At 44.2% G+C, this 27,622-nt stretch overlaps 2 protein-coding genes across 3 annotated transcripts in view; one reads left to right on the top strand and one right to left on the bottom strand.

Annotated features, from left to right (window-relative positions):
• CMTR1 (cap methyltransferase 1) overlaps positions 1-8,361 on the top strand; it is a 37,019-nt gene extending 28,658 nt beyond the window's left edge. The window contains exon 24 of the mRNA XM_028724385.2: positions 111-8,361. Coding sequence (XP_028580218.2) covers positions 111-312 — 202 coding nt within the window. The 3' untranslated portion in view covers positions 313-8,361. The remainder of the gene's footprint in view (positions 1-110) is intronic.
• CCDC167 (coiled-coil domain containing 167) lies at positions 3,126-26,562 on the bottom strand. Of its 2 annotated transcripts, XM_077925650.1 has the most exons (5): positions 26,440-26,547; positions 21,028-21,158; positions 10,921-11,015; positions 8,476-8,528; positions 3,126-3,913 (listed from the first exon to the last, which is right to left on the bottom strand). In XM_077925650.1, the coding sequence occupies exons 2-5, from the start codon at positions 21,142-21,144 to the stop codon at positions 3,810-3,812; spliced, it is 369 nt and encodes a 122-aa protein (XP_077781776.1). In that variant the 5' UTR covers positions 21,145-21,158; positions 26,440-26,547; the 3' UTR covers positions 3,126-3,809. The 2 variants fall into 2 exon arrangements, with proteins under 2 accessions (XP_077781776.1, XP_028580221.1); XM_028724388.2 differs by lacking the exon at positions 21,028-21,158 and having other exon boundaries at positions 26,440-26,562.
• Positions 26,563-27,622: the final 1,060 nt, after the last annotated feature.

Raw genomic sequence — 27,622 nt, 5'->3', positions numbered from 1 at the left:
AATCCAGGGCTCTTTTAACTAGAGATAGAACTGAGGGCCTTCTATATGCAACTGTTTGCAACTGCCTGGGTCCAACTCCCTGTGCTGATTTCTGCCTTCTTTGTCCACAGAATTTGCTACTTCAGTCGCCTCTTCTGGGAGTGGGGTGAAGGCGTCAGAGTGCACGACTCTCAAAAAAGGGACAGTTCAGAGAAGCTATCCAAAGAAGCTGTCTTATCCTTCATCAGACTCCACTCACCCTACGACCAGCTCCTCACGCGATCCTGGGGGACAGGAAATGAGCCTGGGTTGGAATCTTCAGCAGCTGATTAAAATCAAGTTTCTTCCAGCTGCTTGCAGTGAGCCATGGAGGAAAACTATGGTCAAGGAAGCCTGGTCGGGTGGTAGGAGAATCAGTGCAAAACAAATGGGAAATGGCTTCCGACTGCAAACTAACTCTGTACATAAATATCTGCTCCGGGCAGTTTATCCTGCAAGTACCCCAGAGGTAAGATTCCTGGAGCAGAGGACATTCTTCCGGATTGATCCCCACCATCTCTTTCTAGGGCTTTCCCCACCTGTGCGACGACCACCTGGCCTCCACGTAGCAGATGGCACAGCGAGCAAGAGGATGCGCACAGCTCCTCGGTCGTGCTTGTAAGAGTGGGAGACAATGTAGCTGGAGGGAAGAGTGGGGTTTTTAAAGGCCTCACTTTGTCCTTTATGGTGCCTCTCTGCTTTAGGAGCCTGGTGTGAATTCACTGGGAAGTTTGGCTCTTGCAGCACTTACTTCCTTGGGCTTGTGGCTCATGCCTAGGGAGTTCTGGATGCTCGAGGGGCGAAAATGGGGCAAATGGGAGGTATTGATTGTAATGGTTCAGGGGTAGTTACTGCCGACAGTGACTTGTGACTATGTTGAAAGCTGGATTTCATGCTTCTATGCAAAGTAAGTTTGTTGTGTTTTCCCACTCTCCACTTTCAGTAATGCAAATGGGTCACCCCAAGCAGTTCCATTTTGAAATCCTTGAGGCATGCCTAGTGTTTTTCACAGAGTTCAGCAAGTTGGGAAGATTTGGAATTTAGAGGATTGGTGGCCTCCAAGAAGCATGTGGTTTGCTTGAACCATCTGGACTTGATAGGGTAACAGCCAGCCCTCTTCTAAATAGGTCACTTTCCCTTGGCCTTTTTAATTATTAAAATAAGCACCAGAAATCATTTTTACGTTTAGATCAAAAATTCCGTCTGTAATGAAGGCACAGAGGATCTTCTTTCTTTTCCTTTCCTGCAATGACAATGAAAAGTAACCTTTGCTTTTCTGGCCTGTATTTTGGCACTTAAGCTGGTCTTTTGTTCTCAGCTCGCAAGAGCTTGAAGGGGCACGATGGTTACATGTTGCGACTCTGCTTGAGATGGAAGGAAAACCTTTGCTGCGTTTTCTAATGGGAGCCAGTCATTAATACACTGCAAAAGACTATGGAGGCAGTGGAGGAACGGAAGTATTTGCACATGTTGGCAAGAAGGGACAGCGTCGACTTAAGGGGTAGCCTAGATTGTGCCTTAAGAAATCTGGGAAGCTTCCTGCAATTGAAGGCATCATCCGAGTCTCTGCCCTCATAGCAAAGCACCCAGAACAGGACATTAACAAGGGGCACCCAAGTCCGCTGTGGGGAGGTACTAGGCAAGGCACCACCACTCCACACAACCCTTTAGAAACCTCCTTATAAGCAGAACCGAAATCTTGTGACCGTTTTTGTGCTTTTATTAGGCATGGCCTTCAAGCCTGCTGTTCTTCAGTCACAAGGTTCACATACATTCATACTTTATTTATAGCAGTAGCTTAAGCAGTTGTCTAGCTTGATCAAGGCTTTGCACCACTGGAACTTGTTTCGAGGTTCCTTTACTGGCATACGGCAACAGGAGTTGCAAACCGTTGGAAGTCTCTGTTGATCAGGCATGAGGAGGAGGCCACTCCATATACTGGAGGGACATCAGCTGGGGCCAAGGGCTTTTTGCCAACACCAAGGTTCTGCTTTTTCAGGGCAATTGTGGCAGGAAAAGGGCAAATTTCAAATCAAAACTGCCTTCCTGATACGGGATCATCCTCTGGGTAGAGCGTAGGGCAGTGCTTGACCCATTTTGTTTCAAGTGGGAAGGGACAAAGGTGAATAAATAACCTCGGACTCCTCTAATTTGAACTTCATGGCGTTGGTTTCTGAAAGTACTTGTTTTGTAGAACAGCATGGGGTGTTTTGAGCTGCCTTCTCCCCTGCGCCTAATATAACACAGCAGACGAGACTAATGAGACATGTAATTAACAGTGGGTATTCTAGCTCAGAACCTCCTTGCCTGCTGGCCTAGAATATTTTAGAAAGATTTTATTATAAGACCTGACTTCCTCTGATGCTAGTCTATATTATTTGAGGGCAATTGGTAGGGAAAGTATGAATACTGGGGTAGAATGATTTCAGAAATGTCTATCCTCACTTAATTCACCTGCGTTACAGCTAATTTCTGTTATCGTAGGGCTAGTAAATGGTGTTAGTAAAAGATCTAATGGCCTCTTGTGGGGTCAAGATTCTTCCATTGCGAAGTACACTAGCTGGGGAGCCTAGCACTCCCAAGTCATTTCAAGATCTGTTAAAGGCTGCATGCCTGACACTAATGAACATTATAACAGCTTAATTCCAGTATTGGGGAATGGACTCTTGATAAGTTCAGATCATGGAGGGCTTTTATCATTAGAAAGACTGCAACCTGCTGTTGTTGCCTGTTCTGATACCAGCCCATGGGGGAAGGTGGTCAAAAATGTCTTGCTGAAAGGAATGTTTACACAATGTGTTCTGTGAAGCTGTGTACCATTTGTGTCTGTTCCTCTTCCCTTTTTGTCTGTGCATCGCCAATACAATCCTTATAATTCAGAAATGTGCTGTGTTCTTGGCTTAGATGAATTTCCCAGAGCTCGGCTGTGTATTCAAAATGGCATAAGGAAGGGCGGGTAAAACTGTTCTGGCTTGAACTTTGTAAAGAAATAGTAAGAGAGAGAGACTGAGTATTAATACAGCTTAACATAAGCCATGGACAATACGCTGTTGGTTTCCATGAGACTGTAGCTCTTTTCAGCTCCGCCTGGCAACGTGCGCCCAACATACAGACATTATCAGGATTTATTATCAAGCTCATTTTGATCAGTGGAAGATGGACAGTTCCACGAGTCCCATTATTATAAACATATAACACAGCCTTCATTCTTGGTGCAATTATTTCCTAGTTACAGCAAAGAGGCAGAAGATAGATCCTCTTCCAAGCGGGAGGATGGTATTTATTCAAATTGTGGAATTAGTTTTATTTGCCCTTTGCCAACCCCAGGAAATTCTTCTGCCCTGTACTATTCCCAGATGCTCCACCTAAGCTGCTCAGTGGGAAAGGAAGGCGTTGAAGACCATGGAATTAGGACGAGAGGGAGAGGCTTGGTGTCTATTGAAAGGGGGGAATGGGAGAAAAGCTTTGCCATGGAGAAAGTTTCATTTTCAAAATGCTTGAGCTACTGAAACAATCTGAGGGACTGATTACACACAGGTGGCTTCTTAAGAACAGGAAATGGCAGCATTACTGATTATTCACCACAGAATAACGGGACGGCTCCAAACATACTTCAACCTCTTCTCCAAAATTTTCCTCATACTTCAACAGCAGGGACTGCCGAGGCCATTATGATTTGGAGGTGTCTAGAGAGCACTGGCTTGGAAAGCCGATCACGCCCTCGAGACAGTCTGGTGAGGGAAAGAAGAGGTTATCACAGTCACGTCATGAGGGGATCTCGGCAGAATCTGCTACATCGTCCAGCAAGTGTAAATAACGACAAGCAGCAGCACGAGGGCCACTGAGAGGGCTGCATTCTTGCGGTTTTCATGGCGAAGTGCTTTCAGTTCTTTCTCTGAAAAGAGAAAAACACAGGTGCTACTTTCGTCTCAAAATCACCCACAACCTCTGTTTGGGGGAAATCAAGTTTTCTTGCTCCAGTGTCTCGCCACATTAGCGAGCCTGATAAAAACTTTTTAGACCTCTCCCAGACAGCCGCTCATCTAAGACAGGCCTGTTCCATTTCTTTTAGTGCCTCTACTGCTGTGGAACTGGCAGTGTTTAAGCCTTCTAATGTTCTTTAAGCTATTGCCTTAAACATTTCTATATTTTTTTAGAATGTGGTTGTGTTTCTCCATTATAGGTAGATGTGCTCTCTCAGCTGCATGCCTTACTTGCAGGTGGATAACTCTTACAAACAGAAGCAGTGTATTACAGGGCCTGACATAGAAGAAGAACAAGCCTGGATGAGGGGCACGGCAGAGTCTAGAGGCCTTGTTATAAAGCACTGTCTGAGCTTTCATTTTATCTCTCTGCCTGAAGTTTTCGTAAATTTTACAAAGGTGGAATAAAATAATCTCTCTTTTAGAAGGGGAAACTCAAGGTGCATAAAATATCCCTCAACCTGCTGCATCAACCTGACTTTTGCAATCAGCCTGTGGCTTCGGCTTAATCCTGTTACGGATAACTGGAGAGCAGAAAAAGGAAAGCAGTTCTTGCACAACCACCAAATGTGGTGCTCTCATTTAACCCATAGAATGATTGCAAAAGGAATTATGATGGCGGGATTGCTTTGGTTTCTGAGAATAAAAGTTATATCTCAGCAGCATGCTCATTGAATTCAGATCCCAGATGGTTGAAATGTAGCCTTTTCTTAGTCCAGCTGCTTAGGAGGTAGGATAAGGAGCTTAAAGGATATTTGCAAATCTTTATATTCCTACTCAAGGTTCTTAAAGGAGGTCCACAAATCTTTTTAGAGTCCTGCTTAAGGTTCTTATGAAGCCTTGAGTTTCAAGCCTAGTTTTCATAAACCTGCTTGCAGAAGAGCTCTGTGTAACTCAAAACGCTTGCTATGTAGTCCTAAAACAATTACATGGCGACATATGAGCTGGCTTTACTGACACGTACAAACATTTTACTTCAATCCACCTCTGTGTCAATTGAACGTATTGAGCCAGTGGAAACCTGCTGCGTCAAAAGGAATTACTAGTCGAGGCAGGAAAGTGCCTCTCTGCCTAACTATATGACTAGTTTGAATTATGGGATGAGAAACTGTGGTCTGAGGGACTGGATGCAACCCTCTTGATGTGACTCTAGTCAGACTGCCTCTCGCTGATCCTGCGCCAATGTCTTAGCTGGAATGCTGTTTTTGAGCTGCCTTGCTGCCTGGATGGCGATGTGTGTGGTGTGAATTTTGTGTGGCTAGAATGTAGCCTACTGTGCAAAGGTAGGAGTTGCATTCATTGCTTCTCCCAGTTTTGTCTCTGGCTTTGCCCATCTGCGGCCCCAGCTGTTTGGCTAAAGAAGGCGGAGGGTTCCAGGGGAATTTATGTTGCTTGCCAGCTTCTATGCAACTGTTCCCATCTTAGCCATTCCTAGACCTGAGGGTCCAGGCAATGTCTCAGCCTAGCACTGCCTGGTGGGGTGGTTGTGAGGATGAAGTATTCTGCCCTAAATTCCCTGGAGGAAAGGTGGGGTGTGAGTGTAACATAAAGAAAGCTAGCTCCAGTTTAATTGAGAGCCTACTCAATAGCTGTGCCGCAGCTGCCTTGCTACCTTGGGCTGCTACACAGCAATCAAGCCTCTTCAGAGGCAATTTCGGCGCTTTTGTAATTTCTGCGAGAGGTTAGACCATAGCGACTGCTTATTTGACAACAGAATCATTGTCGCTGACTGCAGCGGCGGCAGAGGTCAGAGCGCAGCTCGGCGTGCGACTGCCAGAGGAGTATAATTTTAATGGGAAGTTTCAGGTGTTAATACGACAGCTCAGGCGGATGTCCCTTTGTATTTGCTAGCTCCCCAGGGAGACAGCTTTAACTGAGAAGAGCCCATTGCATTAAAATGGGGCGGAAAGGTCTTCAGCCCTTGACTGGAGGCTAGTTCTCACTGCATCTATGGTGCTCTTATGGGGCACTGCTCCCTTCACTGACCGACCGTGCATGCTGGCTATTTAGAAACAGGATCAACTACATGAGGAAGGCAGAGAAATATTTTAGATCAGACATTGGGAGGAATTTTCCAGTTGTGTTCTGTGGCAGGGAGGTGGTGAAATGTCTTTCTTCTTAGTTTTTCTAAGAGTCTCTCAGGAATCTATCATGGATAATAGTGGAACAACTTGGTCCTGGAAGCTGGGCCACATGATCTAATTGCGTCCTTTCTAACACTGGGGACCCATTTCACCTGTTTACGGTTTCCCTTAAAATATAAAAAGGGAATAACTGCAGCCAAGTACAGCTCCCTAAAAAAGTTTACTTGCTTGCTACCATGCACACGCATGCCAACTTCAACTTTTAGATGTACAACTTTGTGCAGTGCAATGTGTGAAGTGGCTTTCTGATAGACCTGGTCCTGAGGTTATTTTCAAATCCAGAGGGTGGGCGAGATCTCTGGAGCAAATGAGATTTACAACAAGCCAGCAGGTGGCAGCACAACCTAAAGAGCGGAGGATAGATAGTGGGCTAATGAAGCAATTATCAGGGGCTTTCCTGACCACAAGCAGAGAGAGTGAGCTTTGAAGTAGCTCTCAGCCATAGTAGCACAGACTAATGGAAGGGAAGCAGTAGTCTTGCTGCAAGGAGGGCTCCCTCTCTGCACCCTTTCTTTGAGACAACTAAGAACAAAGTTTGCAACATGGCGTAGCAGAAGTGCGAAGGAGGTTGCCGTACTAGGGTTTTGCTTTCTTGTATTTTAAAAGGCCCTAGAAGTACAGTCAGAAACCCTCCATCTCTAGCCAAGAAGCTAGACATTTTTTTAAATCACATTGGGGGGAAAAACTATAGGAAGGAAGTATGTCACTCAGCCCCGGTGTTGATATGGCCAATAGCCACTTGCTGTCGCCATGATATGATACATGCAGCAATTTCAAGTACGATGTATGCACTACTTGAGGAAATGCAATCATGGAATACTAAGGACTGGGTGTTCAGGGAATTGAGTTTTCCTGATGTGGGGGCAAATAAGGGAATGAAGATACTTTGGTTCCTTTCCCAGCAACCAATAACCATATTCCTTGGTGCCAGGGCTTTTAAGTGGGGATGACAATCTTTGTTTCTCACAATTAGACTGTTAACTTTGCCCTTGCCTTTCCTTGCAGCTATCCATGCCATTTCCTTTTTGCCCCAAGATGCTGGACCATGGGCCTACATGAGGCAGGGTTTACAACCACAGTCTGAATTGAACAGTCACTGTGCTGCTAAATGGCCAGAACCTCCTTGACCTAAGGCTTTATCCAAACTCTTCCCCCCTGCCCCATCCCTGTCCGTCCCCCCCATTATTTTTGGTGCATGTACATCCCCACCCTTCTTCAGAGATCCCACAAAAGCGACTCCTTAAGGGCCATATTCTTATCAAGAGGCTACTCTGCATTTGATGCAGAACGTATTTAATGGGAATGCAAGCAACCTTTATTTTCTCACCAGGGGGCACCCAGAACTTGTCTAGCAATTGCAAAATTGCTTCCTCTTTTGTACACCAAACAAATCAAGGCCTGAAGAATGACATCATATGTCAGCCAAGCCAGCAAAATGGTTAACGAAGCTATCGGCTCTCTCAATGAACAAGAGAAATGTCGCGATCTGACAAATTGTTTTGCATTCCTATTAGTAAAAAGCAGGATTTCTTTCAGGATGTGTAGGATTTGGCCTTACTGTGTCTGAAAGAGGGTTAATTAATAACCTTGGCTTTATAAGGCTCCATTTCAGGGAAATTCTCTCTTTGAATGATGCAGATTTTTAAGTGTATATGTGTGTGATACGTTCAGCAAATTCTAAAAATTGAAATCACCTTGGAAAAGAGACTAAATGCATTAGTGGCATTCAGTGAACAGTAGACACTAAAGTTAAGAGGAACACCACCTGTTCTGGGCAACTGCAAAAGGTCCAAGCTACACTTGAGTTTAGAGTAACTTTTCCCCTGGAGCAGTGTAGTGGGTTGGGAGTGTCTGAGCTAGGAGACAGGAAGTACCTGCTTCAAATCTAACCTCGGCCATGCATTTCCTAGGTAACCCTAGGCAAGCAAACATCATTTATCTGCAGCCATTCTCCACCTCAACCCCCCAAACACAGCCTGTTTTATGATCCACTTGCCCTGTTTTTATTTACCCATTGCTTTTCTGCTCTCATTTTACCTTTTCAAGCTGAAATAGTCATCATCCTTAATTTACACTGTTTAAATGGAAATGTATATTCTTGCAAAAATTAGGGGTTTTACTGCAGAATTCTAATACATAAATTCTGGCAAGGAGTGCTTGAACTCTGTTTCGGAAGGCATTTATGATCTCTGCATTAAAAAAAGAGTTTTCCATGAGCGTATGGGCAGTTGAATGAATTACTTTAGTTTCACAGCTCCTCCCTCTCATGAGCCTGTGAATTAATGGTATGTCTTTGGGGAAAGCAGTTTCTAAAGTTACTCATTCCTTACCATAATTTTCAGCTTTGGTTGCTAGCAGATTTCTCTCTCTTTCCAGTGACTTTCTGCAAATATGTGAGAATGATTATTAGATATTCTGAAAGTTGTGCAGTGAAATAAAATCTTCCCCACGGCTGGCTGAGAAGGTTCTCTGGCACCTAGACTTTAAGGCCTCTGTAGTTATCACAAACTGTGTCTGGACTGTATCACTACAGGTGGGCACCACTCATATGATTATTTTTATTACATTTATTACATTTACATACCACTTTTTCTTCCAAGGGACTCAAAGTGGTGTGCATGGTTCCCCACTCGACTCCTGTTCATCCTCACAGCAACCCTGTGAGGTAGGTTAGGCTAAGAGATGGTGACTGGCCCAGGGTCACCCAGTGAGTTGAGGGCTGACTGGAGAGTCAAACCCTGCTCTCCCAGGTCATAGTCCAGCACTCTTAACCATTACACCACACTGATTCTCCATGCAAAAACTGACATGGCAGGGAGGAAGGCTCTAGCCTAGCCTGTTTTGTTTGTTTTAAATGCAGGGACTTCCATCATGTGACTCCCCCATCTGCAGGTCTCAAGTATATTCCGGGGTGGCCAGACTTCAGGCTTGTGGGATCTACTTTATTTCTGCTAGAACCTTTACGTGCCACTGGTAGCTTAGACAGGCAGGCTTACGCTAGGTATAAAGTACCTGGTCAGATCAGGAATTTGTGATCAGTAAAAGAAGGAAGCTCATAAATCCTTCTTGCTGACTGTTCTCCAATTGTTGTTTTTCAGCAATCAAATTCCAGTGGGAAAGCTTTTTAGGTTTTGCTACTGTTGAATCGTTGAGCGGCGGAAGCCCTTGCCACTCCGTGACAAATCACAAAGAGATCTGCCCTAGAAAAGATACCACTGGTTCTGCTAGCTAGGGATGATGGGAGTTGTAGTCCAACAACAGGGGGGACCCAACGTTGAGAAACACTGATCTACAGTATAGTGCAGATACTGGTTTACCTTATCTGCTGCCTGTGAGTTACCCTCAAGTCAGCTCCCTTCCACAGGCCTCTAACAAACTGGGGGAGCTTAAATCAGACTTTTGTAAATAACCCCACAAAAGTAACTAGCCTGCTGACAGTTGGCAGAGGAAGGACAGAGAGCTGCATTTCTGCACTGGATGCAGAATTTAGCCTCCCCACTTGTTTCCATGCCATTCCAGCTACTCAACAGCATGCAACTCCTGGTTGCCTCCCAAAAGAGTGCTTAAATACACACATTTCCTCATTAGAAAATAAATACATCCTCAGAGGAGGATCTCTCTCAAGGAAATATTATTGCCCTTTCTTTCCAAGTCTACTCATCTCAGTCAGAAATCCTGACTGCTTCATCCCAGATGAAGTTTCCAATCTGCCACTTCTGAGTAGAAAATTGCAGAGTCTTGCATGTAGTTTAATGTTCAAGGGACATAAGCGCATCTGTTTCCCCACATTAGGTCATCTTGCCTGAATCTCGTAGAAGCCCTTACTGAACAGCTGCACTGCTTTTCCACAGCACATCTTCTAAGAAGGGGAACAAATCTACAGCTTTGCATTGTTAGCTGCACAACATGATTAATTAATCCATAGTTTAAAGCACAAGAACAAAACAAATTGCCTGAAAGTAGCACCTGCAGCAACAGTACGGTTCCAATAACAGCGGAGAAGACATGCAGCAGCCACTGTGTGGCTAGAAATAAAGAGACGCCGGCAAATTGGCTGCTGGTTCTGAGCAAGCCCTGTGGTGTAGTTGGGGAAGGCAGGGGGCCTAATAGGGTTTGTTTCCCCCAGAGAGTAAAGCATGAGACAGGGTGTAAATAGAGCCAAAGTAGACTGCAGAGCGAGTTAAGGGAAGAGCACAGAATGTGTTCATGTTGGGAAGGGCATGCAGAGAAGGACTCTTAGAAGTACGTCAAAGGAGGAAGAAAGAGAGACACCAGCCAGGGTGGGGATAAATCTAGCCAATTCTAAAGCAGCTGTTGAATGGCTACTGTAGAAGACAAAAGGCTGGCAAAATTGCATTGGGGGCTTTGAGGATCAGAAAGAAATGGAGCCAACCTCTTAGCAATTTGTTCATAAGCATCCAGACTAGCCAGTCCCTCCTCTTGTTTGCTGCCATCCCCCTCCTTCTGGCCCAAGATTCTCTGGGTGGTCCAAAAAGAATTTATCAAGGAAAGGTGATAAATTAAAAGAGCATATTAAGGCTCAGAGTGCATCCTCACAGGCTACACCACAAACAAAAAGCAGCAAAGGGCAGGCTTCAGTTTGTTCAAAATTGTCTCCTTTTCAGAGCAAACTGTAGCTGGGGGATCTCATTAAATCTCTGCTCTGTCCAGAGCTGTTTGCAATCAGCAAACTTCGCCCACCAGTGGTTTGCATGAGCAACAGACACTTGCAGTTCCATGATGCATGAATGAGCTCTTTGAATTCCCACTAGTACCTTCCCTCAGGAGTCAGTTCTTCTCTCCGTAGCTTAAAATCCAACTCTTCCAAGTTCTCTCTGCACTGGGACAGCTTCTCCTCCAGGGTATCTATCTGAAACACACATAAAACAACACCAAGAATGAATGACTAGACTTCACCAACCACTCAAAATGCCCACCTTGGGTTTGACTGGAGACTTGAAAAAGGTTTCAGCTGTCCCACCCTCCAACAGAAAGAAGCAGGACAGACAGGGTATAACATAAGCTCCTTGAATTGGGCCTGGAAATGAACTGGCAACCTGTGCAGCTGTTTTAAAACAGGTTATATTAGATCTGAAGGGAACCTCAGCCAGCAATCTGGTGGTGAAGCTCTAGTCAGCATCCCTTCCTGCAAATGGGCCTGCAATGAAGTTGGTTGCCGATCAGGGCTTTAAAGACACTAACTGGCACATGAGGTTAGTAACAGGGACCTCAAAATCCTCCTTTTACAAACGTGGCAGAGAGACACTTAGGCAGAGGATACCCAAACAGGAGGGTAAGCTTGCTTTATGGTGGGTCTCCAGTGCCGGGATCAATATGGCACAAAGGGGCAAGAAACATGTGGCTCTCATACTAAATATTAAAGGTGTTCCCCCCCCCCCCCAACAAAATATTCCAAGAATTGCAGTATCAAGGGATAGGTTCGCAAAAGGTAGAAATATTACTTAAGATGCCCGATTCCCAATAAAACTCAACCTGAGATTGGCATTAAAATGTCATCTGTAGCTTAAAAAAAAAAAGTTACACTAAGTGATGCTTTGTATTACACTGATAATTGCTCTGTAAGAAAAACAGAAGACGCCATTCCTTATCTAGCAAGAACAGATCCCAATCCAGCAAGGGGAAACAAGGCATAAAGAAGCAGGTTTGCACAAAGACAGAACTGATGGCGCTGAGGCGCCAATTCTTTGGCCACCTCATGAGAAGAGAAGACTCCCTGGAAAAGACCCTGATGTTGGGAAAGATTGAGGGCACAAGGAGAAGGGGACGACAGGACGAGATGGTTGGACAGTGTTCTCATAGCTACCAATGAGCCTGAGCAAACTGTGTGAGGCAGTGGAAGACAGGAGTGCCTGGCGTGCTCAGGTCCATGGGGTCACGAAGAGTCAGACACAACTAAATGACTAAACAACAACAAGAACTGACGGCAGTGCATATCTAGGTCTGCATTGGGATGATCATCCAGGCTGGCCTGACGTTTGACACAGATGAGAAATAAACATTCTTTTCCATGGACCATGAGTTGTGTGTGACTAGAGCAGAATCAGGGCAAGAGTATTCATTTGGCATCAGTACAGATTGGGACACAAATGTCTGCTTCTCAATTCATCTCTTTTTAGCAAAATAAGTACTCTCGTTACACTTCAGAAGCAATCACACACACACACACACACACACATCTGTATGGAGATCATAGAATTGTAGAGTTGGAAGGGACCCTGAGGGCCATCTAGTCCAACCCCCTGCAATGCAGGAATCTCAGCTAAAGCATCCATGACAAATGGCCATCCAACCTCTGCTTAAAAACCTCCAAGGAAGGAGCTACTTAAAGAGCTACTTCCCATGTTAAGATTTAACATCACACCCACTGGCTTAAGATGAGCAAATGAACATTCATAGCCAACACTTAGGGGGGGAAAGGCAGCTGGAATGTAGATGTACAACTCCTTGAATTTTCTCCAGGAAATAAGGCACATTTGAGGCTATTTATATCTTAATGCAGCCATGTCTTCCAGAAAATGGAAAGTGGCCCAGTGACTTGCCCCAGGTGAGGCAGGCAGATTAACTTGGGCAATTCCGAGTCCCAAGCGGATACTTCTAACTGCTGTGATCATCTTGCATTCAGTTGGAGTTGTGGCAGGAAGCAACTGCTGGCTGTTTAAGATAGTCATCTAATTAGTCTGCTAATTTATTTTCCAGTAAAGTGGAGAGACAAGAGAGGGAGAGAGAGCAGCTGAAGTGCAAGGGAACAGGTGATGAAGGACTTATGAGTATGGGAAGAATGAGGTCTGAACAAAGGAGGCCCCTTAAGGGAAAAGTGCCTTGGGGAATATCCCCCTCCCTCAGCATCTCATTCTGAGCCCAGGGGAAATCTGTTTTGCCACCTTACGGGTAAAGCATCAGGAGATTCCATTAGTATCTGGCAGAAACAATGTGCTCATAGGAAGCAACTTTTCACGCTGTCAAACCATGGAGCCCATCTAAGCCAGTGCTGTCTACTCAGAATGGCAGCTGCTCCCCCAGGTCTCAGGCAACGAGGTTTTTCCCAGCCTTGAAACCTGACATATTTTAAATTGGAGTTGCCAGGGATTGAACAGGAGATGATCTGCATGCAAAGCCAGCTCTCCAAGCTATGGGCCCCTCCCCATACAGGGGAATTGCAAGGAGAGCTTGTACTGATGCTTGACATGGTTTTCCCATTAGCTTGTCAATCAGTACATGCTCCCTTCCCAATACCCCTTTCCAGTGCGCATGGTGTTGCGCACAAATAGTAGGAAGCCTGGCTAAGAGAGGCCATGTGCCCATCTGGAGCAGCCCTTCCCAGTAGCCCACTGAGATGTGCTCAATACAGAGGATGGGGAGACCTTCCCCAGTCCTGCACCAACTCTGGTTGCTCATCCCAGGGCGGGGAAAGAGGGAAAGGCGTCCCTTCGAAGAGTTGCACTGGGAAATCAATTCTACTGATCCCCTGATTAGCCACTTTATGGCTCAATTCTGGGCTAATTAGCAATCCTCACACTCTGCTCAAGGAAAGCAAGCAGCACCAGCCTCGGGCAAGGCAGAGGGAAGAAGGAAGGAATCGGGATGCAAGGGACCAATTTATGGCAGTAGAAGCAGACTGGTTTGGGGAAAATAGTATTGGCCTGCCTTTCATATGTGTTATAAGGATTATTGACATTATCTTTGTGAAGCACTTTGAAAAATTGAAGTGCAGTGTATCTGTCTACAGCAGAAGCACCTTAAAAACAGCCCCCAAAACAGGTATAGGAAACCTTTGGCTTGCCAGGGGTTACTGAACTACATCTTGCATCATTCCTGGTGACTGGCCATGTTTGCTGGAGCTGATGGGAGTTGTAGTTAGACAACATCTGGAGGGCCAAAGGATCCCCACACCTGCCCAGATAACATTAGAAAAGCCCTGTAGGGTCAAACCAATGGCCCATGTAGGTCAGCATCCTACTATATGACTCTCACAAGCAGGGCTTGAGGGTAGTAGCTCCCTCCCTGTTGTTGGTACTGAGTGCCAAACAGTCTCTGAAACTATGAAGCCAACATGGCTAATAATCTTAATTGGTCTATCCTCCCTGAATGTGTTCAATCACTCTTCTGTACATTTGCCTATTTTGAGAGCAGATGCATCCTGGGATATGTACCCCATCTTCGGCCAAATTCAGAAACGGTTCACACAGAAGCAAGATGCAGCTCCCACCTCTTAGCAAAGCTGTCTCTCTCTCTCTCTCTCCTGGCAAAGCAGAAGAACAGGTTAAGCACCTCTCTTTATTTCAGCATTTCTATAGTGCTTTTTAGGCGAACCTCACACAAGAGTTTTCATTCAGTCATTTAAAACAACATCCATCAATAAAAATGACACCTTTCAACAAAAAGACAATGAAAACAGAACTGTGGGTAGTTGTGAACCAGATAAAACCATCAGTTGAGACTAAGGCACAGTAAGAAGCTGGAGTAAATTAAAATGCATTTGTCTTGTGCTAAAAAGAAAGCAAAATCGGTGTCAGGCAAGTCTCTATATAGGGAGAGCATTTCAAAGATAATGTATTACAACAGAAAAGACCCTATAGCACAAGCCACCACCTACTTCTCTTCAAATGACCTGAAGAAGGACCCTCTGAGAAGAATATTAATATTCAGGAGGGTTCATAAGGCAAGAGACTCTACTTGAGGCATTTTGGTCTTGCACAATAATTTGGCCTGGAAATGGACCAGAAACCAATCCATCTGTTTTAAGACTGACAAGATCCAAATTGGTAGTCTACCCACCATATTGATTTTGTACAACCTCCAGCTTCCAAATGGTCTTCAAGGGTAGCCTTGTGGACAATGCATTGCAATAATCTAAACAGGACATTGCCAGAGTGTCAATAATTGTGGGTAAGCTACTATCTTTTTGTCTTAGGAGAATTTGCAGATGACCCACTCGCAAACCAGATCTTTAAGAGAGAGTGCAACATACCACGTCATACTACCAATCAGCAGCATCTCCCATCTTGTCAGAATTGAGCTTCAGTTAATCCAGTGCATTGCCAATTCCACACACCCAGATCTTGTTCTAATGACAGGCCTTATAGAGTCCATGGAGGCTGCAAACAGAACACCTTACTGTTTCAGCTGTGACAAAAAAAGGAAGAATGGGAACCACCATTGCAAATTTTATCCTGCACTTCAGATCCATTTTGGATTTTGAGATTTCTGAGGTGAGCAAGTTAGCTCATGGACAGCCCACCTTTCAGCATTAAAGCTTTGATAGTTGTCCAGATGACATAACTGAATATTTGTGCAGAAGAGAAGAATATGGGCAGATGCAACCCCAGAAGTGGCCTATACACACTTTAGAGGTGCATGAGACTGATTGCTGAATACATGGCAATTCAAGGGCCTATTTCTTACTACAGTAGTAATACTGTAGATAAGGTAGATACAGTAGATACTGTAGATAATACTGTAGATAATGCTGTAGATAAGGGGCAGTGGGAGAGTCAGGAGAGATAGAAATGGACAGGGAGGGTTGGAGTAATCGGAGCATTTGGGCAAGAATTACCATTTATTCTCAGGGTTGCTGAGGATGGAACTTCCCAAGGATCTCATATCTGTACAAAAATCACAGACTTTGATAAACAGTAAGGCTTCTGCAAGAACCCCCAGAGGATGCTCTCCATGGAGTGCTCTTTGAAACTGCTGAACACATGAACCCTGGCGTAGATGGAAAGCATTTGCTCTCAGTAAGGAATGCTTAGAAAAGACAAGGCAGACTAGAAACGAGTGGAGGAACAGGAGGGGCAAGGAGGGGATCATGATAGATCATTCTTCCTGCAATATTCTTTTCCTGGCAGCTTCAGCCAAAGAATGAATGGGTCACAAACAAAACTATCCTATGCAAACCTACTCAGAGGAATTCATTCCATAGGGCTGTCTCCCAAGTAAGAGAGTGGAGGACTGTAGCATTAGTCCCTAAATGGGACATAAAGGAGAAGAATATGGAAAGTAGACATCATGTTGAGCATCAGAGATGACCACCATTTTGGAGAAGGCGAGAGATGCAAACAGATTATTGGGGGAAGGACTGTGTGTTGAGATTCCTGCATTAAATGGGGAGTTGCACTAGAAGACCCTCCGAGTCCCTTCCAACTCTGCAATTCTATGACTCTATGCTAACATGTTCCTACCCTGCTTGCAAGCTATTTTCCAGAAATCAAAAGGATTCTCCATTAACAAATGCTCAAGATAAGACCAAGCCTAGCGGTAATTATAGAAAAGCAAGCTATGATGCCTTTAGCTCTCCTTTAAGATGCCATAACTGATTAGAAAACATCCAGAAAAGGTCTTAGCACTCTTTCCTGGTACCTGGTGGGTTGGGATAAATAAGAAGGCCGAGAAGGATATTATTTGTATGTCCCAGCTATTTGATATAATAGGTTTGAAAGAGACTTGGCCTCATGAACTTAACCCTCCCCCTCCCCCTTACAGGGTTTTAACTCTTTTAGACAGCCAGCTGTTAAGAAATTTAAAAAGGGACAATGACTTGGGGGCTTAAGTTCCTTTATATAGCTTGATTTGGCAGGGCAAGTTTGGATAGCAGATTTTGGAATTCAAAATGATGCTATTTTGCCAATACAAAACTGAATCAGGAACCTTTCTTTTCATCTACCTCCCCCCCTACTAATAGTCTGTCACTGACCACAAAAATTTGGTCAGATTTAACATCTCTGCTGGAACAGATCAGTCATAAATTCCCCACAGCAGTTACTTCTTTGTGGAGATTTTAATGCCCAAATTGGAGCCACTGCAGAGGATCTCTTGCTATCTTTAGGCTTAGACTTCATTATTCTTTGGCAAGAAATATAAGGCACAGGGCCTGAAATTGTTAGAATTTGTATCCCAACATAATTTATATATCCTTCATGGGAGTCCTGTAGACATTTCTAAGGGTCAGTATACTTATTTGAACAAATAGGGTGGAAATGTTATCAACCACATTACAGTCTCTTCTTCATTATTCACTTTTAACAATAGGAATTATTCACAAAACTATCAGCCAGTAAGACATCTCCTCAAAGCTATATGCACAGTATCTCCTTCAAAAATTATCAGACTGGTTGCAAAGTAACAACATTACTCCTGAAGAACCAGCTGAGTTCAGAGGAGGACACAGTGTTTTACCCTGAACTGTATTCTAAGGATCATAGAATCTTAAGTGTTGGAAGGGACCCAAAGGTCATCTAGAAAACATACTAAGAACAATAAGAATAATATTTATGTGGCCTTTGATGATGATGATGATGACAATGATAATAATAATAATAATAATAATAATAATTTATTTATACCCTGTTATACCCTGCCCATCTGGCTGGGCGGCTTTCAACCGAATATTAAAATACAATAGTCTATTAAACATTAAAAGCTTCCCTAAATAGGGCTGCCTTCAGATGTCTTCTAAAAGTCTGGTAGTTGTGACATCTGGTGGGAGGGCGTTCCACAGGGCGGGTGCCACTACCGAGAAGGCCCTCTGCCTGGTTCCCTGTAACTTGGCTTCTCGCAGCGAGGGAACCACCAGAAGGCCCTCGGCGCTGGACCTCAGCGTCCGGGCAGAACGATGGGGGTGGAGACGCTCCTTCAGGTATACTGGACCGAGGCCGTTTAGGGCTTTAAAGGTCTTTCTGCTACATTCGACTCTATTATTAGAAATAGATTGGGAGAAATTTCAAATTGCCAACGTTGACTGCAGAGTTCTGCTATTGATCCAAGAACTATGCAGCAACACATAAATGAGGGTCAGAGTAGGTTTAAATGATGGTATGACTCATGCTTTTAAAATGTCACGAGGAGTGAAGCAAGGTTGCATTCTGGCTCCCACTTTTTTCAACTTTTATATTAGCTATTTGGTGCCATATTTAGCCAATGCAAACTTCCCCCTCTCCAGTAATTAGGAACAGAAATGTCTCAATCAAGATGTATGCAGATGATTTTGTGCTACTCCCTTTCCCAATGGGGCCTTTCCATACAAACCCAAGAAATTTCTTTCTGAAACCTTTGTTCACACAAGCAAGCAGGTACACCCTGGCAGAAGTGGTTTGGTTTCCATTGAGTGACAATAATAGCTTCATAACACCCTCTGTGCCCTGGCTGCAAAAATATTAAAATACAAACAAATAAAAACAGGGAAAGGGGATTAGATAAAATTGCTATAAATTGTTGTGATTTATTGATTTGAAATCAAGCTGGATTTGAGTTTGTGGATGTCTTTGGAAACCTCTCTCTTATATCATGGGTGTTGGCTCATATTATGGATGTATGGTGTGCATTGTTTTATTGGTAACGTTGCTGCGGGTTTGTCATGGCCTTTGGCTAAAACAATAAACTTATATTGTATTGTAATACCCATTAAAAAAACATGCTCAGGAGCCCTGACTGGGCTACAGGCTTCCAATAAACATGCACCACTGTTTAAGGATGCATGTTTGTCATTCAAAAGGCAATCTTTCTAAAAGGTGGAATTAAGAAAAATCAATTACTATTAAATAAAATAACATTCACAACATGTTCACAGCAAGAAATACTGGGATAACACCAATACATCTGCAGCAGACACAATTGCCATATGAAGTGTGCAGCTAATCTAAAAATTCTTATAATCCCACAAAGGCTGGGACACAAGAAGGAATCCAATGGCATGGTATGTTGATTGTGCCATCAGGATAAGCATTTCAGCTTGCCTAATTATCAATCAATCAATCAATCAATCAATCAATTAGTATGCCACCCATCTGACTAGGTTCGCCCAGCCAATCTGGGCAGCTTCCAACACAACATCAAACATTTAAAAATTCCTAGAACAAGGCTGCCTTCAGGTGTCTTCTAAAAGTCAAATAATTGTTTATTTCCTTGACTTTTGATGGGACAGTGTTTGACAGGGCGTGATGGAACAACCCCTCTCTCCTCCACCTGCAGGCTATTCAGTGTGTTCTCCTGACACCCCACAGCCAATTTTGGGGGTGCCAGGGGAGTGGGGAGCCCTGTTATGCTCATAGGATTCATTAGTTGAACCATAACCAGAGTTTCCTAAGACATATTTGATATCAAACACCACTCCAAAACAGGAAGGACTGTCCCCATAATCAACTCTGTTTTATGCCCTCTTACATTCCCCAGTTCAATGCTACAATATGCACTTTAAGGGAGGATGGGGAGCCCCTGCATACTTGACAAGCAATCTGCATAAAGTGCCAAAGCCAGAGGCATCCCCTCCTAGGAAGTACACCATCAGGCACAATGCCCACTTCTTCTGAAATTTGGATTCACTTGAGGGAACTCTGGAGACCTCCCAAAACACAGAGGCTTGGGGTTGGGAAATAGATGTCAATCCAAAGAGACACAGATGCTTATTACTGATATTTATTTATACTGTCTCCGGGTGCCTTAAAAGCAGAAGGTTGGCGTTTTGATCTGGGCTGAATTTGCTGGTCTTTTTATTTTTATTTTTAACAAAATAAACCAATTTTGTAATGAGTTAATCAAACCCATTCCTCCTTGCTGGAAGGCTGCAAGCAGTTTTGAAGAAGTGGCATCCGGCCTCTATCTTTGTAAATTCCCTAATTAAGATCCTGGCACTCGGCCACATAACATGCACACTGACATCCAATGGAGTAAGATAATGAGGCTTTACACCTCCTGACCCTCATTAAATAGATCAGAGCCAAACGAAAAAGGGGAGGGTGGCTTGTCAGAAAAAGACAAATGGAATCATCTTCCTGCTAAGCAGATTTATTTCAGTATTTGTAAGCCGCCTTTCGATATTAGCAAGGTGGCTCAAAACTTATTAAAAGATAAACTTTCATTATAAAACATTCCAACTTATCACCTACAAAATAAAAATAATAAACAATATAGCAATATTATAACAGCAACAGTGAAGCAATTATCAGAGGAATAAAACAGTGTATTTTACAAAAAAAAAAAAAAAAAAAAACAAGCAGAAAAACTAGAGAACCAAACTTTTTTAAAAAAAATCCAGTTTGATAAACACTGGCTATTTGTCATAACAGCTGTCATGTAATTTCTTAACCCCTTACTCCGCCTCCCAGAAACTGTCACTGTCATTGATTCCTTCCTCCCCGAGTTGTTGTTGTTGTTTTATTATTATTGTAATGGACTGGCGGTTTTCCAGTTTGCGCTGCGACTCAGATGCTTAGGAAGAATGGCCCAGCAGCTTCCCAGGGAAGCCAGCGAAAGTCATGTACACCCTGAGGGCAGGGAGGGCTGCCCTCTCTCATCGTGTAAATGGGTGAAGATGACCTTTACTAAAGCAAATGCAGATGGTTGGGAAATGAATGGAAGGGCATGTGAGTCCTCCAACACTCAGCAGGCAAACAAACAAACATTAACTCGGAACAATGAACCTAACCAACCAAGGATCGCCACATCGGATAGGTTGCTGCTTTGGAACGGATACGGAATCCCTGACATTGCTGGTGACTTCAGATTGGATCAGAGACACCAGCCCACCGAAAACCAGTCACAGCCAGAGGTTTTCATTCTCAATTTGTTTTGTGGGCTTCCTGGACGCAGCTAGGTTGGCCACTGTGAGAAGCAGGGTGGTTTTCTAGATGGACCTTTGGTTTGAGTGACCCAGCAGGTTATCAACTGTATTTACAGAATATCAATAAATGGGGATACTTGTCCTATGTAACCTGCCAGCAGCTTTCCCCCTGCACAATGCATGCAGTATTTGTAAGATTCAAGAATTATAACAGGAGGCGAAAGATAAGTGTCAGAAAACAGCTTCCAAAATGGGCACACTTTTTATTTCTCCATCTCCATCTTCAGGGCACATTTCAGTATGGTGGTACCTTGGTTCTTGAACGTAACCCGTTCCGGAAGTCCGTTCGACTTCCGAAAAGTTCGAAAACCAAGGCATGGCTTCCGATTGGCGCAGACACCCCGGAAACAATAGCCGACAGCTGCATCAGACATTCAGCTTCTGAAAAAAAGTTTGCAAACCAAAGCATTTACTTCCGGGTTTGTGGCGCTCGGATTCCCAGGATTCTGTTTTGGGGTGGGGAGGGGAGATGTGCTTTAAATATATAGTGTGTACATAGCCTTTGTCTCCCTGAGTAAGACATCCTTTTCCTATTCTACCATGCTGCCTCATAAAAATAGCTTTTGTTTCTGCTACTGGGATGAGAGATGTGCCGGAGTGAAAGAGCCACCTGCAAAATTCCAAGAAGTATTTGAAAATCTGGCTGCAACACTTGTCAGCGCTACTCCATTGTTCTTTTTTCGCAGCAGCCTAGATTTAAATTAGCCTAGTTCCTTAAATAGGGAAGGAAAAACGATCTACTGAAAACACAGCTGAGGATAGTGGAACATGCTGTCTTGGGAATTTGTAGAATTTTCATTACTGTAAACATCTATCAAGGCTATTAAGAGAGCCATTGGATCACAAAGAATAATGCCAACATACCTCAACCAATCACCAGTCTCTTGACAGGACTGACAGTTGCGAGGGCAAAGGGAGTCAAAGGCTGGAGGAAGAACGAACGATTTACCATTCTAATACTACTGAGTGCTAAAGACCTGGGATGATGTATGCAATACGGTGCTCTCCAGAGTACAATAGGGTAAGTCTCTGCCCCAAGACAAGTGGAGAAGGAGGAAGAGGAGTCCTGTTTCAAGTACTGAATCCCCCCTCCACCTTCCAGTTGTCTGTTCTTATTGAAACAATCCGCCCAGAAATGAGTGCTGTCTTCAAGGAAGCCCTAGCCAGAGCCAACTAGAGCAGAAAAGTACTACACACTCTGCTCCTGTTAGTGAATCTTAATACAATAATGTATTTTTGGTCACAATGCTTACATGGCCCACATGCAGCAGCCTCAAAATCCTGCTGGCTGGTGCTCTTGGCTGGCCATACACGTTAATTTTTAAGTACTCGCTTATGATGCTGTCACTTCCTATTTCAACAGACTTATTTTTGTTTGACTGCCTTTTAAGAACACAGTAATTTTTAACCCCAAAGCGCCTTTAATCTGCAAGTATGAGGTGGAGTGTCTCCGCCGAATCCTAAACTGTTACGAAAAGGTTAACTCTAAACGTTAGTGCAATCTAGATTTTTGGGGGTCAATGCAAACATGCACCATCTATTGGTGTTAAAAGAGTGAGCTAAAGCCCTCAAACAGCAGGTGAATGCTGCTATTCTAAATTATCTGAGAATACCTATATGAATAAATTGTTGCTGGGGAAAAAATGCCATATTACCTCTCTCTGCATACCTCTTATTCTGGTGTGCAGAAAATGGACAGAGAAAGGTTTTCCTCTCTTTCTCAGAGCACTAGAAATATAAAAGATGCCAAGAGAATGAAATGCAGAACAGTGCCTCTAATACCCATTTCAAGAGGATACCATGGTACCAAAAGCCAATGAGAGCTCTAGTAAGGGCAACAGGGTCCCTCTCCCAAAAGAGGTCACCAGGGTGAACAAGGCAGATTCAGTTCCAAACCAGGGTCTGAACCCAGATTGAAATGGGTCAAGATAATCCGTTTCTTCCAGGAATGTCTACAGCATCACCCTCTTGAGTTCCTTGTGTCGTCCCCCCCCAAGGGGATATGTGTATTAGCAGCTTTTGGGGGCTTCAGCAGGCCAATACTCCCTTTCCCCCCACCCTTCAAACTGACATCTCAATATTCTGTACGTATCGGAAGCTCACAGGTCCTTAACAAGCTGTTGTTAGATTTTCATTAATTTACAAACTTATACTCTTCTGCATATGCAGAGGGTTCCCCAACTATGTAGAAATCATTTATCTTATTTTTGTGTGACCCAATTTCACTACCAAACTGATAGCCACTTGACCTCAAGTGCCATCAACCTACCAAGTCTGCACGGTTGGTGGAGGTGATGATTGTAAGGATTGCAGGATTGCTGTGATATTTAAGATACTATAGAATTGTAGAGTTGGAAGGGATGCCAAGGGTCATTTAGTCCAGCTTCCTGCAATGCAGGAATCCTGCCCACAGCCAGACACAGTGGCCCATTGTGCCACTGGGGGCTTCTGTGTATATACTGCCACATGTTAGAAGATAGCGGACATGAACCATTATCATGTTTATGTGTCTGACTACTCAGTGGGATTTGGCTATTCATGCTCTGTGCAGTTAGACCGAGCAACAATTAGGAACCCATATTTCAAAGAGTATTTGATATGTAATAAATTGTTTATTATATAGAGTACAGTGGTGCCTCGCAAGACGAAAAGAATCCGTTCCGCGATTCTCTTCGTCTAGCGGTTTTTTCGTCTTGCGAAGCAACCCCATTAGCGGCTAAGCGGATTAGCGCTATTAGCGATTTAGCGGCTTAGCGGCTATTAAAGGCTTAGCGGCTAAGCTGTTAAAAGGCTATTAACGGCTTAGCGGCTTTGAAAAAGGGGGGGGGAAGCGGGGGGGAAATGGCGAGACTCGCAAGACGTTTTCATCTTGCGAAGCAAGCCTATAGGGAAATTCGTCTTGCGAAGCGCCTCCGCAACGGAAAACCCTTTCGTCTTGCGGGTTTTTCGTATTGCGAGGCATTCGTCTTGCGGGGCACCACTGTATATAGAGTATATACCAGCCAGTTTGTGCACATTGACACTAGAATTAAACTCAGATTTTAACCATTGTTTCTGGGTGATACAAGCAGAATATGCATTGAAGAAGGAAGCAATTCAGCTCACAGCAGGGCCCTCTGGCAGATTTCCATGCAAAGAAGGAAAGTGTTTGCCACTGAAGGTACAGCAGAACAGCCTGTGCCACTTAAGATTAGTGGAGCTTGAGGTCCTATATCCCAGGATTTCCCATTTGCCAACGTTTTGTTGCACTGCTCAGATCAGCAGATACTTTTGATTAAATCAACACATCATTGCCTCTGAACAGGGGGAGTTTTAATAAGCTCTAAATAACTGCAGAGACAGAGTTGAAGACTTTGCAACATGGGGAAACAACAGCAGTGAACAACTCTGGAGAGAGTACGGTATGCAAAAGGGAGGAAAGGATGGGATGGAAACACTGAAAGGGCAGAACCAACAAATTCTAAAAGTCATTTCTCATCCTGGCTTCTTAAGCTGGAGTTGGAGGGGGTGGGCAGGGAGGAAAGAGAGGGAATGGTGACTGAGCCAAGCAACATGGCGGCAGCGGGGGGGAAACAGTGATGCCTAGTAACACTGGGGGAAAGTCCAAGGTGCCTTGTCACCCAAGCATTCAGATATTGACCCTGGCTCTTCACAACCAATGTTAGGAAATTTCAATATTTCTCCTCCACCCTTGGCTCAGTCATATGCAGTACTTTCCACATTATTCTCTCAAAATTATTTCACTACACAGAAAGCACATTGAACTGAAAGCCAAGGGACTAAACAGCAGAATAGGAAGGATGTGTAAGAAGTGAAGACATAACACCTCCAAGGCCAACTGCAAAGGCGGAGCAGATCTGAACGGCAGCTAGCATGGCAAGCACCCTCAGAGATGGAACCAAGCCAGCTAGAAAAAGCTAGGGATCTGTATTCCAGTTGCACCTTCCAACTAATACCACCACCTTTCCCAAAGAAGGTGAATTTTATACAAGGACACTGATAGTGAGCTAGGATAGTTATAGGTTTCTCCTTCACTCTTCTCCCACTAACAGGTGAGGGAGGGAGGGAAAGAGTTTATCAAATAAATTATTCTCCCCTTTTGCCAGTAATTCATAATTAAAGTTCCAGCATGTCGGAACTAAGGTTCCAAAACCAGAAAGCAGAAATCAAATTATTTGCAGCAAAAACAGCAAAGGCTAAGATTTTATGTGGACTGCATCAGGTGCATGAAGTGCTATGCCGAGGAATAAATAAGGTGCAGAAGTGTTAAAGATCCTGCATTTGAGACGCCGGTACAGTGATTAGACTGTCAGCCTAGGACTGGGAAGACCTGGTTTCAAATCCTCACTTAAACAGGAAGCTCATTGTGTGATCTTGGCTGAGCCTACTTCACAGAGTTCTTATGTGGATAAAATGGGCGAGGGTGTGAGAAAACCATGTACATCACCCTGGGCTTCTACAGAAGGGCAACATAAAAGTGTAACAAGTAACCAATTTAGGATGCTAATTAGTATAATAGGCTGTAAAGGCCGTACCAATTAACTTTCTGCCTGCCACCTTCTCACTACACCTTTTCAAGCTCTAGCCATACCAACCAGTGTTAGAATTAGCCAGGCGCCAGGTGCGTTTTGCAACTGGCATGTGTCCAATTGGGACTATGTGGAGATCTCTGGATGCCAGGGTGGCGACTGGGGAAAGCAAAATGTCACCTACAGAAGGATCTGAAATATTTTCCTTGAAGCTTGAATTCGTTTTATTCTGGATTGTTTTATTTGATGTTTTGATGTGTTGTAAACCACCTTGAGATTTGTTCTTAAAGAAAATAAATAAATAAATAAATAAATAATTTCAGCTGCAGGTAAAAATGGTGCCTGGACATTCCATTGTGGCATTTGATCATCACAATAACCCTGGAAGGCAAGCTAAGGCTAAGACATGACATGACAAGCTTACAGCAATTCCTTTCTCCCCTTTTACACAACTATTCAAAGATGCAAGAGCTCTGCCCTTTCTTGCAGCTGGTCACCCTACCTGATATGTATCAGGTCCTAAGAATAAGAAATACAACACCTAATGTACAACAGCATAGTTCAAAGAGGCGTTTGCCACAGACATCCATCTATGTCTGTTGCTTATTTGCTTACTTATTACATTTCGATGTTGTCTCTTCAGCTTTAAGTCGTAACATAGAGCTTGACCACTGAGCTAGGCATGCTCACAGGCGCTTACAACAGTGTGGTTGGTTGAAGAGGCATCCTTTGGTCAACTATTCAGAGCAATCTAATATATCCACAATTACTTCCTGCAGACATCCCTCTCCACTCCTTACTTAGGGACCACACATCCAAGGACCTTAAGGCAGTGTGCGTGCTCCTCTTCCATTTTATCCTCACAACAACCCCACGGGGTAGGTTAGTGCAACACGCTTAGCCACTACCGCCCCCCATTCTAGAACCAATTTCTCTTCCCATTCTATATGCATCTCCCCCCTCCCAAGGCTGACCCATTTGTAAAACCCGCTCCCGCTGCCCCGCCCCATTCACGTCCATCCCCTCTGCCATCTTTCACGGATTCTTGCCACGCCCCAGTAAGGTGCTCCCCCCCCCCCAAAAAAAGCCCCCTTCTCCTCCTGGTTGCCCGGGCAACGTGCCGCTCTCCTCACCTCCTGAGCTACGCCCACGCGCTCTCCCTGCTTCTTAGGCATTTTCCCCCTCCACGGTGCACAGGTGGGCTGCACATGCGCACAGCTTTCCTCCTCCTCCGCCTCCCTCCTGAGTCAGGCGCGGGATGGCCACATAGGCCCTCACTCAAGCAAGGGGGCGGGGATTCGAGTAGCCTCCTCAGCCATCTTTGCCCCGGGTATTCCGGTCCTTTCTCTCCGCTTTCCATCGCGCACGTGCACGCCGCCATGTTTGAGAAGGGCAAAGCAATTGTGGTTTAGTGGGAGACGTGGCTTAAGGAGAGGCTTTCTGTGTCTAATGTTTCTGGCTGGCAGAAGAGCCGCCGAGTAAAAAGTTAGGGGTAGGGCTTGGAGATGTTACGCAGCGTTGCGTTTCGACGACTGATAGATGCTGCCGCAGTTAAATACCCCGAATAAGACGAATTCACTACTGGGGGAGGGAGGGTATGGCTTGGATTGCTTTATATCACCACTTCCTACGCCCCCCGGCATTCCTTTTATCTCATGAAACGAGAATGATTTTCATCTTTTAACACACAAAAAATTATAGCATCTATAATGTGTTGCTAAATATGGTGTTGGGCTCATCTTTAACTGGACAGCACAGTTTATGTCCTATAGTATGATCAGTAAAGGGACTTTTCAGACGTGGAATGTGATTGGAAAGATCTGCATACTAAAACTACCACAATCTGCTTCCCGAGTATGATACACATCATGAGGGTTTGTGTCTCGAATAAAAAGTTTTGCACCACAACTTGATTTTTTTTTGGGGGGGGGGGGGGGTTGGTCACATTGGGAAGGGTGACTGAGATTTGGAAGGTGCATTTCTAAGGGATAAGGTTTGTATTTTAACAAGTATTAATTTTTGCACCATAAGGTGCTGAATCTAGGTTTTTTAAAAATGCTGTCAGAATGGAAAAATGCAAAATATTTTGAGGATGTGGTTGTGTCATATCCATTTAAAAACATGTACACCCTTGTGCACAAGGTTTTTTGTGAGGTGTTGAGGGATGCTTTTATGGTCCCTAGTGGGCAGATCCACACCATATATTTAAAATGCAATCAAGACACGTTTAAAGCACATGACTTCTCCCCCAAAAATATGGGAAGTGTAGTTTTCTCACATATTTACCATTCCCAGTACCCTAAACATACTACAGTT

Source organism: Podarcis muralis, chromosome 3 (assembly GCF_964188315.1).
Source record: "Podarcis muralis chromosome 3, rPodMur119.hap1.1, whole genome shotgun sequence".
Lineage (NCBI taxonomy): Eukaryota > Metazoa > Chordata > Lepidosauria > Squamata > Lacertidae > Podarcis > Podarcis muralis.
This window is presented reverse-complemented; position numbering and strand designations above follow the sequence as displayed.